At 44.3% G+C, this 17,170-nt stretch overlaps 2 protein-coding genes and 1 long non-coding RNA gene across 9 annotated transcripts in view; 1 reads left to right on the top strand and 2 right to left on the bottom strand.

The window, feature by feature from the left end:
* The window catches only part of ZNF892 (zinc finger protein 892), a 56,863-nt gene extending 52,482 nt beyond the window's left edge, over positions 1–4,381 (bottom strand). Inside the window, exons 1-2 of one of the 2 annotated variants that reach the window (XM_072770298.1) lie at positions 4,012–4,381; positions 791–906 (exon numbers count right to left, since the gene is read on the bottom strand). The gene's annotated coding sequence lies outside the window, so the exon portion shown is untranslated. The remainder of the gene's footprint in view (positions 1–790; positions 907–4,011) is intronic. The other variant, XM_072770299.1, reaches the window with a different exon arrangement.
* On the top strand, positions 582–17,170 carry ZNF514 (zinc finger protein 514). Of its 6 annotated transcripts, none has more exons than XM_072770305.1 (5): positions 5,174–5,803; positions 7,282–7,337; positions 11,601–11,727; positions 12,066–12,149; positions 14,505–17,170. In XM_072770305.1, the coding sequence occupies exons 1-5, from the start codon at positions 5,755–5,757 to the stop codon at positions 15,485–15,487; spliced, it is 1,299 nt and encodes a 432-aa protein (XP_072626406.1). In that variant the 5' UTR covers positions 5,174–5,754; the 3' UTR covers positions 15,488–17,170. The 6 variants fall into 6 exon arrangements, with proteins under 6 accessions (XP_072626410.1, XP_072626406.1, XP_072626408.1 ...); XM_072770307.1 differs by having other exon boundaries at positions 7,263–7,337; XM_072770304.1 differs by having other exon boundaries at positions 7,249–7,337.
* Positions 4,756–5,116, bottom strand: LOC140601425 (uncharacterized). Its single transcript, XR_012004425.1, has 2 exons — positions 5,002–5,116; positions 4,756–4,904 (listed from the first exon to the last, which is right to left on the bottom strand). It is a non-coding gene; the product is annotated as an uncharacterized lncRNA (long non-coding RNA).

The following is a 17,170-nucleotide window of genomic DNA, read 5'->3' as shown; positions in this document are numbered from 1 at the left end:
CTGTCTTCCTGCTACTGCTGGAAGGGCCCTAGTCGGAGACATCGTAGGGATTCTCATCCTTGGCTGCATGTCGGAATCACCCGAAGAGCTTTGGGCATATTGATACCTGGAGTCCAGTCTGAGGAACGAGAGTTTACAAAGATCTTCAAGTGATTCTAAAGTGCAGCTAAAGCTAAGAACCACTGAGCTAGCGCTTCAGAAAACACTGGAGATTACACGAATATGATAAAATCCTACTTCGGATCTAGTAGTGAAAGTCCACATTTTCACTGAAAAAAAACAAACTAAAATGCCTACTATAGATAAAGCATTGTTACAAATACCAGTAAGACACAGTTACTGCCCCCAATGAACTCATGGTCCAAAGGAAAAAACAGAACGTAAAAGTAGGGATCCCTGGGTGGCGCAGCGGTTTGGCGCCTGCCTTTGGCCCAGGGCTCGATCCAATCCCACGTCAGGATCGAATCCCACGTAGGGCTCCCGGTGCATGGAGCCTGCTTCTCCCTCTACCTGTGTCTCTGCCTCTCTCTCTCTCTCTCTCTGTGTGTGTGACTATCATAAATAAATAAAAAAATTTAAAAAAAAGAATGTAAAAGTATTACAACACAATGCAGTGTGTTCTATATATCACCTCTAAGACACCATGCAAGAACAACCAGGAAGCAATCAACTATGGCTGAGAAAGTTGAAAAAGGCCTATAACTCCTACACTTGAAAAAGACCAATTATAGGACGCTACTGGCGCACTTAAAAAAGGGTATGTACTTTATTAAGAAGAAATAAGGGGTACCTGGGTGGCTCAGGTGGTTAAGCTTCCGACTCCTGATTTGGGTTCCGGTCATGATCTCAGGGTTCTGAGGTGGAGGCCCAAGTTGGGATTCTCTGTGCCTCTGCCTCTCTGTCCCCCTCCAAATAAATAAACAAAATTTAAAAAGAAGAAGAAGAAAGAGAAGTTCAATCAATGCAGAGAGATTAGTACTGCAAAGATAAAGACTAGAGGATAAAAGTGGGGAGAATTAATAGCAAGATGAGTTGCCAGTGGATATTTAGGGGCTGACAACCATAACTGGGGGCTGGATTAGGGACAGTCTTATACTGTAGTAAGGGTTTGGACCTTCCAGAATTAGGACTTGATTAAAGGTAAGATGTCTGAGACTGATATATTTTCCTGCTGTTCCTCCTGTGTGGTGTTTTGTTGTTATTAATTTATTTAGCCTGATACCACGAATGGAAATTTGGGGGTCCTCGACGAGTTCCCTCTAGAATTCCCCACCCTTGGTGAAGCTGTAGGCTTTATCTCTTATCTTTGCTCACCCAAGTAGCTGTCAGCGTGGAAACTTAAGTTCTCCAGGGTTTAGCAATGTAAAAGATTTGCTTCCCTGCTCACTTCTCAGAGTTCTGGCTCTCAATTTTTTTTTTTTAAATCTGCAAATTCCTCACTTCTGTGCTTGACCACCAGTGTGTTTATAAAGGTGTTCTAGAACTTTTCAGCATATTTAGTGTTTTCAATTAGGAGAGTTATTCAAGGTATCCAATCTGTCATGTTGCTGGAAAGTTTAAGAGAATTTATTTTTTAAAATTAATTATTTATTTGATAGAGCCTAAGCAGGGGGAGCAGCAGAGGGAAAGGGAGAAGCAGGGTCTCCACCAAGCAGGGAGCCTGATACAGGGCTCTGTCCTAGGACCCTGACTGAATCACCAAGATGCTCCAAAAATTTCAACTGATTGGTGTAAAAGAGGAAGGATATATGGATACCAACTAACCAAGAAACAACATTTACCCACCAAGTCTAGAGTAAAACAGATTTCTGCTAGGCCCACCAGCTGTGAGCTCTGACAAACTTCAGGATGTTATGGCTATCTGCTGCTATGTAACAAACTACTCCGAACTTAGTAGCTTAAAACTTGTGTATCATGCTAATAGATTCTGTGGGTCAGGAATTTGGACAGGGCTCAGCAGCAATGGCTTGCTTCTGCTTCACCATTTTATGATTTCTGGACCCTCAGTTAGGAGGACTTAAATAGGCTTCTCCATTCGTGTCTGGTACCTGAATTGGCAGCCGTGGCTGGGCTCAGTTGGGACCATGGGCCAGAGTTTCTACTTGTAGTTTCTCTTTGTTCTTGGACTACCTCACAGTAGATGGTTTCAGGGTAATCAGGCAGGGTATATGGCTGCTCAGTGCTCCAAGAGAGTACCTCAGTGAGCAAAATAGAAGCCCCTTGGCCTTTTAGGACCTAGCCTTGAAAATCAGTAGTGTCACTTGTACACTATTGGTTGTACACTATTGGTTGAAGCAGTTACAAGCTTGGCCAGATTCAAAGGAAGACACCATATACCCATGACTGTGTGTCAAAGAATCTGTAACCATTAAAACAAACTTGCCACATAGGATTTCAGCCTTCCCCCTTTTATGGATGTTTCTCTATGAGAAGTAGGGATGGAGTGGAATGAAAAAAAAAAAAAGATGGATTGCTTGTAATTAGGGACTCTGGCTAGTAGCTTTGCAGTGTCCCTATTTCAACCAATACTCCTCTGCCTCACAGTTCTGCTTGCCTGTATTACTTCCTAAGTTGCTTCTACCAGCAATCTTTGCTCTTCCTAGGCCACCTCTTGCAGTTGTAAGACTCTTCTTGGACACCTTTTGGCCTTATTTCTCTAAGCATCTCTTCATAGCTGCTGCTAACTGGTATTCTTTGTTCAGATCTACATCCTTCCAATATCTATCCACCTACCTACCTCTCTCACAGAAGAAAGCATCACCCCTTTATGTCATGGGGCCTTTTTAGAGGGGCTACCTTAGAAGAATAGCATGGCCCTTAGTGGTAATTTTTGTCACTCATTCTAAGGGGGAGGAGATGGTTACGCTTCTAGAAAAGAGGTTTGGCTACTTAGTAGTAATATTGTTTAGTTACTACTACTAGCTTTCTTTCCTGGAGTGCATGTGTATCATCAGAAGCTGGGTGATAGGGTGGGAGAGAAATAGGCACAATTTCACACTATACCTGAAAAACACTGCTTCTTTTCATACCCAAGTCTGATTCCAGATTGGAATGGCTTTCTATGTCTACGTTTTTGTTTTTGTAATACTTTTTTTCAAAATGGCCACCACTGGGCATCTTTAGTCCACCCTCAATGACTCCATATACCTGAGGCTTAATTGTGAACACGTTTCTGTTTTTACCATGGGGCTCCCAACCCAGGAAAGTTGGAGGTTGTGTGATGAGGGATGTCTGAGCACACAGAGGACCTGTAGAAAAATCTGTGCTTCAGTTTTGTCTTACAAAAGGACCTTTCAGGGATGCCTGGGTGGTTCTGGGCGTGGTCTGGGAGTTCTAGGATCAAGTCCCCACATCAGGCTCCCCTTGAGGAGCCTGCTTCTCCCTCTTCCTATGTCTCTGCTTCTCTCTGTGTGTCCCCCATGAGTAAATAAAAAGCTTAAAAAAAAAAAACCAAAAGGACCTTTCACATTTTTGTTTTTTATAATTAGTTCTTAAAATTGGGTAAGCCATCTCCTTCAGGCTAATTTGATTTAGAGATGTTCTTGCTACCTGTTCTTCCTCTGGGTAAACTACAGTTTATCAATATTATTCCTAAACTTTGTTGTTTCCCATTTTTTCTCTCCATCTTCCATGGTAATAGAATTTTAGCTGGGCACATGTTTAAAGTACGTTTCTCTGCAGCTAAATGTGGGCAAGTGTTCTGGTATATAGCATGTAAATAGATGTGCTCTATAGTTCCTTAGGACAGCCTTCCTTACAGGACAGCTGGACTCGAGTACAAAGGGATGAACTCTTGATCCCCATGAAAACACAGATCTCAAGGTCTTAATACTGAGGTATAAAAGCCACTCTCAAAAGGTTACATACTGTATAATCCTATTTATATGACATTCCGGAAAAGGCAAAACTCTAGGGACAGAACAGAGCAGTGGTCACAAGGGTTGGAATGGGAGGAATGTTTGATTGCAAAGGAGCAGCAAAAGGGAATGTTGGGGTAATGTACAAACTTACCAGGTTGCTGGGGACCAGAGCTACTCTGAAAGTAGTTGACATCAAGTGGCACACCAGAGCACTATGGAAGAAGGGACATCCCTGTTAAGCTATTGATTAACTCCCCTGGGTAACAAATGTGTATCGTGACACAGGCCTTGGTTCAAGCTCTGTCCTAAATTTGAGGACCAAAATTTCAGATTCTGCAGCAGGCCAATGCCAAAAGGCCTGTCAGGGACAGGTGGCACCCCTCAAGTTAATCTGAAGCAGTTCTATTTCTATCTAGTCCTGCTAAGCTACCAATGAGATGAATTTTTTTTCCTCTCATTTGTCCATCTCTTCACCTTTTTAATTCCAGAGTCCAAAGGAGAACAGAAATTCCTGGGCCAGCCATGGTTTCCTGGCAGACGCCCCCGCCACCTTCCCCCCCCCCCCGCCCCCCGCCAGGTTCAGGAGCTCCCTCCCCACCCCAGAGGAAGAGGGCTTTCTTGTTGGGCACTTGCTGTGCCATCCTGGCCATGTGTACCACTATAGTGCCGGCAAAAAGTGACACAGAGATTGAAAGCAAGATGGGAAGATGGGAGGTTTTGCCCTGATTTAAAGGGTTGTCCCTGAACCCCTAGATAGGGTCTACAATAAACCACTCTCAGTCCCCACAGGTCCCTTCTCTGGCCGAGGACTGCCACCGGGGAGCCGTTGTTTTAATATTCAGACCGTCTCTACATTTCTTTCAAGTCCTAAACGATACTCATTTCTGGAGCAGGAAGGAGTCCATGGTCCTTTATTCGAGAACTTGGGGCGGTGGGAAAAAGGCGGAGAGGCACGGGACAGCCTGTATAACAGCACTTCGTAGCTAGCGATGAGCCGTTCAGTATCTCTTGCGCAGCCGGTAAGAATTATGCCCGGGGAACCTCCTGGAAATCAGTACAAATCAGGTAGGGCCCAGGCTTCTTTTTAAAAATTTCCAGTGGCTTCTGGCTGGACAGCCCCAAACCCCGCTACGGAGCCTACCATAGGGGCTGCTCCCAGTTCCTAGAGGGGGGTGGGAGCACAGCAGCTCCCAGGGACGCCGGGACCCAGCGCCCGAAACCCGGCGCTCGGGCTCCAGGGCGCAGGCGCGCTCGCCCCGCCCCGCCCCGCCCCGCCCCGCCGTCCCTCCCTCCTCTGACCTCCGCGCGGCGGCGCGTCTGCGCAGGCGCGGGACGGGTGTTGGGTCGGTACCGCGGCCGCGGTGGGCTCCACATTTTGTGGGCTCCGCGCCTTGGGGCGGGCAGGCCTGTGCTGGGCACGGCGCCCCAGTCCGTGACGGCGTTGGGAGAGCCCCTCCGCCTGCCCGCCTGCCCGCCTGCAGGGGCTGTGGAGGCCTGGAGCTGCGGGACAGAGTTGCAGGGCCGGTCCTTGCCCAGGGAGGGTCTCCCCTGAATCCCGGTTGTCCTAGGGCCGCGGAGGAGCACTGGGCCCCGAGGTCGCTGGTGGTGTGGTGGTCACTGTGGGTGTGGGTCCGCGTGGGAACGGGGTCCCAGAGCCTGGTCCCGAGGAGACGGGCGGCCGAGCGGGGCCAGCGGGCCCGGGTCGTGAGGGTCTGAGCGCGCGCCCGAAAGCGGGGAACCGCCCCGCCCGGGCGTCCGGCTTTGGCTGCCCTGCTCTGGTCCCCGCGGGTGGGCTGGACGTCTCCGCGCGCAGTGGGAATGCCCGGTGTCACCCAGCTTGCTCTCTGCTGCCCGAACCGAAGGGCTGAGGCCACAGGACAGAGATTTGGACCTAATGAAAGGACGTCACCCCTTAGCCCCAGCTATGGACTCCACTGCATCAGGTTTGGCTCTCGAGGGTGCAGAGGGCCAGAAGCCCTTCTGGGGAGTTAGTAGCGGGCCGAGGCGCAGGGCGACCCTAGGGAGAGGCCGGGGAACCCACTGATGGGGCAGAGGCTGCAGCCGCCTTCCCTGTGGTATTTCCTGATTTTTCAGGGCCAGGAGCATGAAGTCCCAGTGTCCAGACACTGTGGTAGAGGCCAGTCTTCCATGGCCACGGAAGACTTTCCAAAGGCCAGAGAGCAGGGAGGGTGGGAGAGGAGGCTGTGAGGGAGTGGCCCTTGGCCAGAGATCAGATGGCAGCGGGGCCATTTAGAGCCTCGCCATCATTTCCTTTATTGCTTCAATAAGTAGTGAGATTCCTCTAGTTCTGCTAGCTCAGCTGCGTAGGAGATTAGCAGTGTACATGGGGGGTACCTCCTCTAGACACCCTTTCATTAGTATTAGGGACCGGGCAAACCAGGTGACCCAGGAGGTTTTAAGCCATTCCTTTGTAAATTTAGAATCTCCTGTCCTTCATCAAATGGGCATTTTAATTTGATTTTTCATTCTTCACACAGTGTCAAGGTCGCAAGACTGGCCAAAAGAACTGGGCCACATCTTAGAGACTACCACCCCCCATGTATTCCTTTATGCTCTGTGTTCTGTAGACCATCAGCACAGGAATCATCTCGAAACTCTTTAAAGATGCAGACTCTCAGGCCGTACACATCCACTGAATGAGAGTCTGTTTAATGAGATCCTCAGGAATCCGTACACACATTAAAGTTTGAGAAGTGCTGACCTAGATTATACTAGGTTGCCTGCCACTTCCATGCTTCTGTTTTTGTTAGCTATAATCACTACTCTGGTATGGCTGGGGTTAGTTGTTTGTATTCAGGCTTTAAAAACAGTATGAAACAAAACTCTATCATAGAGGGACTTGCAAAATGTGCTTGCAGAGACCTACTGGTGCTTGGGAACTCAGGAAGAATTGACCTTTGACCTGGGCTCCCAAGGATAAGGGGAAAGGTGTAACTTCTTTTCCTTAAAGTCTATATCCCTCTCTGGCTGTGCCTTGGGCCTTGTCTTGTATTCTTAACCTGTCTTACACGGCAGGCTAGATTTAAAGTTCCTTGAAAGTCTTCTCCATGTTTATGTTTTTAAAAGGCCTAGTAGAGGACCTATATGTTGGATGCCCAGTAAACAACTGTCCAATGGAGTGGCCAGACTATAGTGATACTTCAGTTACCTGCAGCCTGCTGTGGCCTTTGGACAGGGGAGTGGAGTGTTGTGTACTTCTCCCTTGTGTGGGATAGCTAGAGGCTGCCCCTCAGTTCCCTTTAACCCAGCTCTGTCCCCAGAACCATGGAGGTGACACATTGACTCTTCAGGGATCTCCAGCCTGGAGAGTCTGGGAGCTGCAAAGGCCATAGGGTTAGCCTTCCTTATGCTCCTTTCGCCTTCCTAGTTCTCCCTTCTCAGGACCCTGCTCTTCCTCCAGAGAGATACCCAGGAGAAAAGGGAACAACCAGTTTATTCCTGAAAGCCAGGCCCCAGGTGAGTTGGGGTTCTCTTCATTTTTCCTCAAATTACTGAACTATGGATGTCTTTGCCTCCTTTTCTCTGAGGCCTCTTTGTTCGCCAGACTGACCCCAATTCCTGCTCTGCAGGAGGCTGAGCTCATCAAGGTGGATGCTGGCCTCCCCATCCCTTTCCAGAACCCTTTCCCCTCTGCTCAGTATGCAGTCAGATCCTGTGGTTTATTTCTGTCATGAGCACTGCAGTGAGTACCAAGTAATGTGAGAGATCCTTGGCCTTGAAAATGTGTCACTACCACAGAAAGGGGAGGACTCTGGTGCTCAGGATGCAGCCCCAGTCACAGTAAGGATATCTGTGGTTAATGACGGAGAGGAGTGGCACAGATAGGCCTTTCCTTCAAGGTTTAGTGAAAGGAGAATAACCCTGTGTTGGAGAGGTTGGGGGAAGGCTTATGGAGAAGAGGGGACAAGGAGGTCTGAAGGTATGGAGGCTGTGTCCTTGTTCCAATGTTATCTTCCTGGATTAGTGAGGAAATAGACTTAACTCACTACTTCCTGGCTGGGAGACTCACCTAACTTCTCCATGCATTGTTTTTGCCAACTGTAGAATGAGGATGGTAATCACATTAATGATAGTGATAAAAACAGCAATAGCCATTATGTACTCAGAACCAAATATGTATCAGGAACTACTCTACACAACTTACTTATACTGCCTCATTTCATCTTTCAAACATTCTCATTTTGAAGAGTGGCAACTTAGGCACAGAGAGGTAACCAAGAAAATCAAGGCACAGAGAGATAAAGTAACTTGTTCATGGTTATCTAGCTCATAAGAAAGGCATCCTAGTTTCAGATCCAGGTTGTCTGGCTCTAAGATCTTAACCACTCAATAATGCAATTACCTCATATTGTTGCTGGAGTCTTCCGGCAAATGGTAACTGCTTAGTCCTTGTCAGCTTCAGCTGTGATGGAGGTAGAGGAGGTAATGGTGACTGATTCCAAAGTGGATTCAAATTTGGCTGTAGTAGGCTGGAGAACCAAGTGGAGGGCTGTGGATGCCAGCCTGCGTTGTTTCCTAGCACATAATATGGTAGTTTATGTATTCTAGCTTAAGGATAGACACTTGAGTTTAATCTTCTAGCCAGTAGGGGAACCCCCACCAATAGGGAATTCTTACAAATAACTAGTAGAGTAATAAATAGAGTTTAAACCTCTTTGGCCTCAATGTAGAGATTCAGAGTTTGATCAGCTTAATTTAGTTATGTGGTAATAACAATGGCCTGTAGACCTCAATGGCTCATAGTAACAAAGGTGTATTTCTTCTTTATGTTACATATCAGTAGTGGATGAGCTGTGATTGCTCCAACCCTCTTTGCTCTGGGATTAAGGCTGAAAGATCAACCCTGTGCTGAGATATGTTATGTGGCAGGGAAAAGTGCAATGTCAGAACCAGGAAGTGGTTCTGGCTTCTGCCCAGAAGGGGCAGGTGTTGCTTCTGCCCACAACCCTTTGGCTGAAGCAAGTCATGTGACAAGCCTAACTAACATCATTGAAGTGGGAGGTATAAGCCTCCCATAGTGAGGGGTGCCAGAGGAGGGGCAGTGAATATTTTGAACACATAATTAGTCTAATACGGTCTGTTTTCTTACAAATATTCACTTCCCTTCCTCCACACAAATTCTCTCCTCAAGATAACCCAAAACTCCATTTAGTTAACTAGTAGGAGCATCAAGATCAAAGTCCTGGATGGTGTGATGGCCTCACCTTCAGGTCTGGATGTTTATCCTTTGGATCTGGAGACAATGAGCTTAAAGGACAAATTGCCTCAATCCATATATTCAATGTACAGTGGAACAATGGAGATAGGATAATCATAATAAGCATCCCTATTCAGAATGGGGAAGTATGGGGGGAGCCCAGCAGTCTCAGGTCCATAGCAACTATGAAATTCCACTTGGCAGACTTGGTGAGCCCCACTGATCTCAGGATTGGGAAGTCTTTTGGTTAAGTCCTGGTTCTCCTTCCTAGGAGGAGCTCCTCAGTCCAGTGATCCCTTAGCTCTTGGCTCTGCTCCCAAGTTCCTTTTGCAGTATCCTCCTTGGTAAATGAAATGATTTTGGAGAATAATGTCACTTGAGGGCTAAGCAGGTTTTTCATCCTGCCTGAGTAGGTTGATGGCCCAAGAATTTTCTCAAGTCACGGACTTTCAGTGTAACTCTTGAACTGTAATCAGCTTTTAATCTATTTGTTTTCTATCATTTCTATATGTCAACAGTTTAACCCAGAGTTCTTTTTTTTAATATGCTCCTTTAGGCTTAATTATGGAACTTGGGTGTTATCTCGGGACAACCATTCTTAGTCACTAAGCAATTTAGTTGCCCTGAAAGGGATTTCTTGGGAGCTATCTGAAATTATTCAGAGATTTAAACAAAAGGTTTGACTACCACACTCATGATTTGGTTCTTCCCTTAGGTTGAATTTTAATAATCTTTTGTCATGCAAAAGCCCTATCTATGTTGCCTTTGACCAATTGGAAACGATAATTGGTTAAATCTCTAACTCTGCAAGTCTTGAAATTTCTGGACACTTTCTTTTGCTTTCCTTTTTTATTTTTGTCAAACTGGTAAACTCTTGAGCTCATTTCTTTCTCTTGTAGTATTTTGTCAAATTCTGCCAATAACAAGCAACTCACACTACTGATGTCCTAGCCTCCTCTTAAACATCACAAGTTCATGTTTATGTTGTCCATCTTTCCAGTTATTGCAGACAACTGTTTTAGCACACATTCCACCACCAAATTACATGGGCTGCCATCTCACCAATAAGTTTCTTTACTACCCGGCCCTGAAGCCAAAGTCACATGTTCTAGGGTTTTTGTTATGGTGGAACCCTGTACTGAGTACCAGTTTTTTAATGAGTCACTTTAGGCTAGTTATGCTGTAATAACAGCAAATCCTCAAAGACTTATACCAACAAAGGTTTATATCTTGCCTGCATTACATGTTTTACATTCCATTTGGGAAAGCAGATTATTTGAATACCACTAGATCAGTGGAACTCAATCCTGTAGGGAGAGCCAGTGACTATTTTCAACAAATAGTAGTGAGTTTTCCATATTTTATATTTTGGACAGACTTTCATGTTAATGTAAAATTTTACTTTGACTTATCCAATGGAATCAATGCCTAAATGGGATTTGATTTCTAAACATATTTTGGAAAAAGTAAATTTATACTGCCTTCATTTATCTGCATTTTAGTTCAGATATGTGGATTATTATACAGTGTAAGTCAACTGGGACGTGTTCTAATTGCTGTTAGACGATGACAGGATAGTTCTGGCTGGGACCCCCAGAATAGTTGTACCTTATGGGGACCTGGGATCCAGGGTCTCACTGTCAATTTTGCACATTCAGGAACTGAATGAGTAGGAATTAAAAAGTGAATAGGCTTTGGGGGAGAGGATTCATGGTAATCCAACTCACAAAAGGCTTAACTGATTTATTATAAGGCCACTTGATATACTTCTGCTGAACTGTGTGCCTGTACTAGTGGGAGGGGGTGATAAATTATAAATCCCAAATTATTTGATTTGGACTTAGTAAAATTGTCATTAAAATTATATGTCACATGTTTCAAAAACAGGAGACTGCTGATACTAGTGCATTTGAGAATGCAAAACGGGCCCCTAGGTGGCCCAGTTGGTTAAGTATCAGACTCTTGGTTTGGGCTCAGGTCATGATCTCAGGGTCTTGGGATTGAGCCTCATGTCAGGCTCCAAGCTCAGTGAGGAGCCTGCTGGAGTTTCTCTGTCCCTCTCCCTCTGCCCCTCCCACACTCACTCACATGCTCTCACAAATAAGTAGATAATTTTTTTTTAAAGAATGAAAAACGTATTAGTCTGTTCCTTCTAGTTGATTCTAATTAAATGCAACTAATTTGAGAGTAAAACCTGTTGAAAATGGATTGCATTTATTTCCCTTACCTAAGCAGAATGTTTCTACAGGCCAGATTCCCTTGAGGTCCTAATTTCTATTTCTAAGCACCATGATATTGACAAAAGTGGGCATTGGATAGAATACCAAATAGTAAGGACAATACAATCCCTAGAGCAGCTTAAAATATTTTTGAGATGACAAAACCCAAAACGGGGCATTGGGATAGCTAGGAACTCTTGGAATCCCTTGTACATCCTAAGGTTCTCCTCAGACACCACCCTCTCTTCTCCTCAGGGCTGTTAGTGTACTCCCTAAGGTCCAAGGGTGTTTTCTATGTTTCAGGATCTGATGACATTCGAGGATGTAGCTGTGGAATTCACCCAGTGGGAATGGGGGCAGCTGGACCCTGCTCAGAAGGACCTGTACAGTGAAGTGATGCTGGAGAACTTCAAGAACCTGGCCTCTCTGGGTGAGCTCGGCTCCTCCAAAGCCCAAAGTTTGCCCATTAGGCCTGCCATCTTTATTTCATTGGTGTTTAAAAACTTGGAGTTTCTAGGCCTCTTGGCTGAGTTTTGCCCTGGGGTTATGGAATCAGACATTTACACTGTCTTTGGGGTCCTCATGCCTAAGAAAGGTCCTGTTCCATATGAAATTGTAATAAGTTTCATGATTCTGCTCCTAATGTTTTACAATGCCTATTCTTTGGAGACTCTCCACACCTACAGTATTTCTCCCCCAGAAAGACCTAGGGCCAAACCTTGGCTTCTAACATATGCAGTCATGGTCCTTTTCTTTTTCTACCGTCAGGGCTTCCAGTGTCTAAACCATATGTGATCTCCCAGTTGGAGGAAGGGAAAGAGCCCTGTGTGTTAGAGGGAGAAATCTCAACAGGTGAGTGAGTGAGACCTAAGCAGCATCACACATAGTAAGAACCAGCCATGGGCGAGAAGTTTTCCTGAGCCCTTGGGGGTCAGGGGGCTCTCCTTTGAGGTGAGGCCACTTGTCAGGAGCCCTCCACTGCAGTATTTTAAATACTCTTCGGCTTTTGTAATTATATCTGGTGTCAGAAGAAGAGATGTTCATTTTCTTCTCTAGCATTTATGCTTTCTTTGATACCTATCTCTGCCCACCCCTTCTGGGTTCTTGGAGCCACTCAGCATCACTAGATGTCACATGGGTAATGTTGGATGGAATCTAAGGACTGACAGTTGTAAATGGCCAGGCTATCCTGTATCAGCAGGGTTAAGAGAGTGAAAGACCAAACAGTGCAGCTGAGTGGCCTATATATTAAAGAGTTATAGGCAAGGACAGACAGGTGGATGTCAAGATCAAGGTGAAGACCTTCAAGTTTGATTAAGCTGAGCTTCAACAGAGCTGGTTCCAGGAACAAAGATTACTCTCTGCTGTCTGTTGTCATTTCTTTGAGACCATGCATTCCTAGGTGACTTGAGAGTACTTGACAGGTCTCACCTCTTGGAGCAGAATTCTGGACCCACCTGCCATGTGTAGTTCAAGCACACTGGAGGAAGGTGACAGTCTGTGCCAATGTCTATCTCTGAGGTAGAATCATAGCCCTGGATCAGAGGTAAATCTCAGTGCTCAAATCCTGGGAGCACAGGCTGGGCCTCATTTTTTAAGAATTATTTTTATTATTTTTTTAAGATTTTATTTATTCATTTGAGAGAGAGAGAGAGAGAGAGAAACAGACCACAATCGGGGGAATGGCAAGGGGGGCAGGGTGGGGGGAGGAGGAGTCTCCCCATTGAGCTGGGAGCCTGATGTGGAGCTTGATTCCTGGACCTGGAGATCATGACCTGAGACCAAGGCAGACACTTAACCATCTGAGCCACCCAGGTGCCCCCAGGCTGGGCCTCATTAAAGGAGCCTAGAAGAGAGGACAGAGAGGGAACTTGCTGATCCCTGCCTCATGAATATTTTCTTGATCTTTTTGATCCAGAATGGGAACAAGGGTATGACCTGTTGATCTAGTCTTAAGATAAATATGTCTGCTGACAGTGCTCTACAAACATGGCTGTTTCAGAATCTCTCAGGGAGCTTCTTGAACATCCAGATTTCCAGGGGTCACATAAGACCTACTGACTTAGAATCTGGCATCACTAGTCATTTACCTCTTCAGAAGTGTTATTTTTAAAAAAAGATTTATTTATTCATGAGAGAGAGAAAGAGGCAGAGACACAGGCAGACGGAGAAGCAGGCCCCATGCAGGGAGCCTGACACAGGACTCGATCCTGGGACTCCAGGATCATGCCCTAGGCCGAAGGCAGGCACTAAACTGCTGAGCCACCCAGGCATCCCAGAAGTGTTATTATTGTACTAGTTTTCTACTGTTGCTGAAACAAACTAATACAATGACTTTAAACAATACAAGTTTATTAACAGTTCATAGGTCAGAAGTCTGACATGGATCTCACATGGATCTCACATAAGATGTCAGTAAGAGGTGTTTTCCTTTCTGGAGTGGCTAGGGGAGAATCTGTTTTCTGCTCATTTGAATTGTTGGCAGAAGCAATTTCTTGCAGTTGTGAAACTGAGATCCTTGTTTTCTTGTTGGCTGCAGACTGAGGAATGTTTCCAGCTTCTAGAGACTGCTACATTCCTTGGCTCATTGATGCCCTTCCTCCACCTTCAAAGCCAGAAGTGGTGGGCTGAATCCTTCTCACACCACATCTCTCTGACCCAGCCAGGAAATGTTCTCTGATTTTAAGGATTTATGCAATTAGATTGAGCCCACTGAATAATCCAGGATAATCTCCCCATCTAAAGGTGTGGGCCCTTAATCACATCTGCAAAGTCCCTTTTATCATGTAAGGTAACATATTTACAAGTTCTTGGGATTAGGGCATGGATGTCTTTGAGGGAGAATTATTCTGCCTATCTTAATTATATACAGTAATACAATATATTACTGAGGTGCTGAGGGGACTTTGTGGAGAACATCTTCCTACCATCTTCTCATCTTTATGATCTTTGGATTTACCTTATGTACTGGAATCCAAACACTGTTTTTTCAGATTTTCCTAATCTCCATTCACTTGCTTATCACTTCTTGATAACTTCAAAACCTTCTTTGGACATATACTATTTTTGAAAGAAACTGTGTATGTCTCAGATATTATTTTAAAACTTTATTATCTTACATCCATTATAGGACTTCCTCTGGGCACATGGAATAAGTAATGCTAAAATGTTGGGGTTTTTTTGTTTTTGTTTTTTTTTCCCCCTCAGACTGGGAGAAAAAGCCTAAAGTCAAAGAATCAGTACTAAATCAGGGAATTTCCAAAGAAGATTTACTCCAGACAACACCAGTGGAAAAACATATCAGAGATGAACTCTGCTTCTGCCAACTGAAAGCAACCCGTGGTCATGATGACCAATTAGAGATACATCCAAAAGACCAGGAGACCCATCTGAAAGAAATATCAATCACTCACAAATCTACTACCCTAAGGACAGATCATGAATGGAGTGAACTTGGGAGAAGTTTAGGCTTAAGATCAGTCTTTGCTAATCAACACAGTGTTCTTATAGGAGAAGGATCCTATAAAAGTGATACAGAATTCAGACAGACTTCAGGGAGAAATAACTCCCCAAGAACCCATCCAGGGAAGAAACCTTGTAAATGTAATGAATGTGGGAAGTCTTTCCATTTCCAATCAGAACTTAGGCGCCATCAGAGATGTCACACTGGAGAAAAGCCCTATGAATGCAGTGAATGTGGAAGAGCCTTTGGTCATATTTCATCCCTTATTAAACATCAGAGAACTCATACTGGAGAAAAGCCCTATGAATGCAGTGAATGTGGGAGAGCCTTCAGCCAGAGTTCATCTCTTGTTCTACATTATAGATTTCATACTGGAGAGAAACCTTACAAATGTAATGAGTGTGGGAGAGCCTTTGGTCATACTTCATCCCTTATTAAACATCAGAGAACTCACACTGGAGAAAAGCCCTATGAATGCAGGGAATGTGGGCGAACGTTCAGCCAGAGCTCATCTCTCATCGTACATTATAGATTTCATACTGGAGAGAAACCTTACCAATGTAATAAATGTGGGAGAGCCTTCAGCCAGAGTTCCTCTCTCACTCAACATTATAGATTTCATACTGGAGAGAAACCCTACAAATGTAATGAATGTGGGAGAGCCTTTGCTCATACTGCATCTCTTATTAAACATCAGAAAAGTCATGCTGGAAAAAAAGCCATATAAATTCAGTGAATGTAGGAAGCTGGAGTGCACACATTACTCACATGACACACTGGAGGGAGATCTTGCATGTGTGATGTATGTGGGAAGACTTTTGGTTGAAAAACATGTCTTAAAAAAAAGAAAAACATGTCTTATTCAACATCAGACAGTACATGCTAAAGAGAAGCTCTATTGATGTCAAGAGAGAAGGTGGGCTTTCAGAGAAGCCATATTGGTGAGAAGTCAAGTAGATGTGACTGATTTGGAAAGGCTTTTGTCAGGGGACACACATTATTCAACATCAGACAGTTTCTACTGGCAAGAGAAACCTTATCAGTGCAATGAGTATGACACAGCCTTCAGTCACATTTTATTCAGTAAGTAAGTAAGTAAATAAATAAATAAATAAATAAATATCATGTAACTCAAACTGGAGAGAGACTGCAAGTGTGATAAAAGCCATCTGTGATACTTCTCTAAGCACCAAGAACACATACAAAAGAGAAGCCCTTTGAAAGCAATAAGTGTGGGAAGGCCTTCTAGTAGAGCTCATCTCTTAATAAACATCAGACAATTTATTCTTGAGAAAAAAAAAAACACTATGGAAATGATGAATGTGGGAGAGACTTCAGCCAAATCTCTTTCCTTTATAAATATCAGTGAACTCACCCTGCTAGAAACCCTGGGAATGTATTGCATGTGGAAAAGCCATTGGCATATGTTCCATTCACTCTGCACATCAGAGAATGTGCACTAGAGTGACTCTGAATTTGGTGAAACTGGGAAAACCCGCTAGTATAGTTCAGGCTTCAGCATACACTAAGACTTTACTCCAAAGAGAAACCCTGGGAACTTAACAAATGTGGGGGAAGTTCCTTTCAGACTTGAGATTCATAAAACAAGAGCTGAAAGGAATCTGAGAAATCAACTAATTTGGTGATTTTTTGCCTGGTGGAGGCTCTCTATAACTGCACTGTGCTTCACCTCCCCATCCTGTTACTGATGGGAGCAGAGGTGTTATTGTGTGGGTGAAGAGAATGGAGGCTGAACAAGATGGAGAGCCACCAGTGATGCAGCTCCACCCTATTTTAGGGCTAAGAAAACATCTGAAAATACCATGCACTGGGCTGGGCCTCTTTCCTTCTGGTTCACAGCTGTGGTTTTGAGATTGAGAGACTTAAGGTCTTCTGTACAAAACCCCATGCACTAAATGTTACCTCTAAGAGGCAATGGAGTGGTATTTTTAAAGTTTGACCAAAAGACAATTTTTATTAAATCTTTATGCTGTGAGATTTGGAATTTTTGAAATTAAATGAAATCTTTTTAAACATTAAAATCATTAAAATATGTGTAAAAAAATAAAAACTTCAAAAACATTATTCTTAGTGAAAGCCAGATACCAGACACCATGTATTGCATAGTTCCATTTATAGGAAATGTCCTGAAATGGCAAAATCCTCAGAGGCAAAATAGATTAGTGGTTGCCTGGTGCTGGGAGAAGCAACTGGGAGTAAATGCAGATGTTATAAAGAATCTTACTGGGGTAATGCAAATGTCCTAAAACTGGTTTATGGTGATGGTTGAACAAAATCATTGAATTGTGCACACAAAATGGGTAAAATTTATGGTATGTAAATTACACCTCAGTAAAAGTGTTTTCATAAAATATCAAATACACAGATACACCAACTATTGCTAAACTAC

This window comes from Canis lupus, chromosome 12 (assembly GCF_048164855.1).
Source record: "Canis lupus baileyi chromosome 12, mCanLup2.hap1, whole genome shotgun sequence".
In the NCBI taxonomy this organism is placed as follows: domain Eukaryota; kingdom Metazoa; phylum Chordata; class Mammalia; order Carnivora; family Canidae; genus Canis; species Canis lupus.
This window is presented reverse-complemented; position numbering and strand designations above follow the sequence as displayed.

What these genes read in the sequence shown, in the direction of transcription:
- ZNF514 (XM_072770304.1), top strand. Translation starts at nt 5,755, where the DNA reads ATGAAAGGACGTCACCCCTTAGCCCCAGCTATGGACTCCACTGCATCA. An exon ending in TATGGACTCCACTGCATCAG is followed by an intron (nt 5,804 to 7,248) that starts GTTTGGCTCTCG and finishes TCGCCTTCCTAG; the next exon opens with TTCTCCCTTCTCAGGACCCT. An exon ending in TCCTGAAAGCCAGGCCCCAG is followed by an intron (nt 7,338 to 11,600) that starts GTGAGTTGGGGT and finishes TCTATGTTTCAG; the next exon opens with GATCTGATGACATTCGAGGA.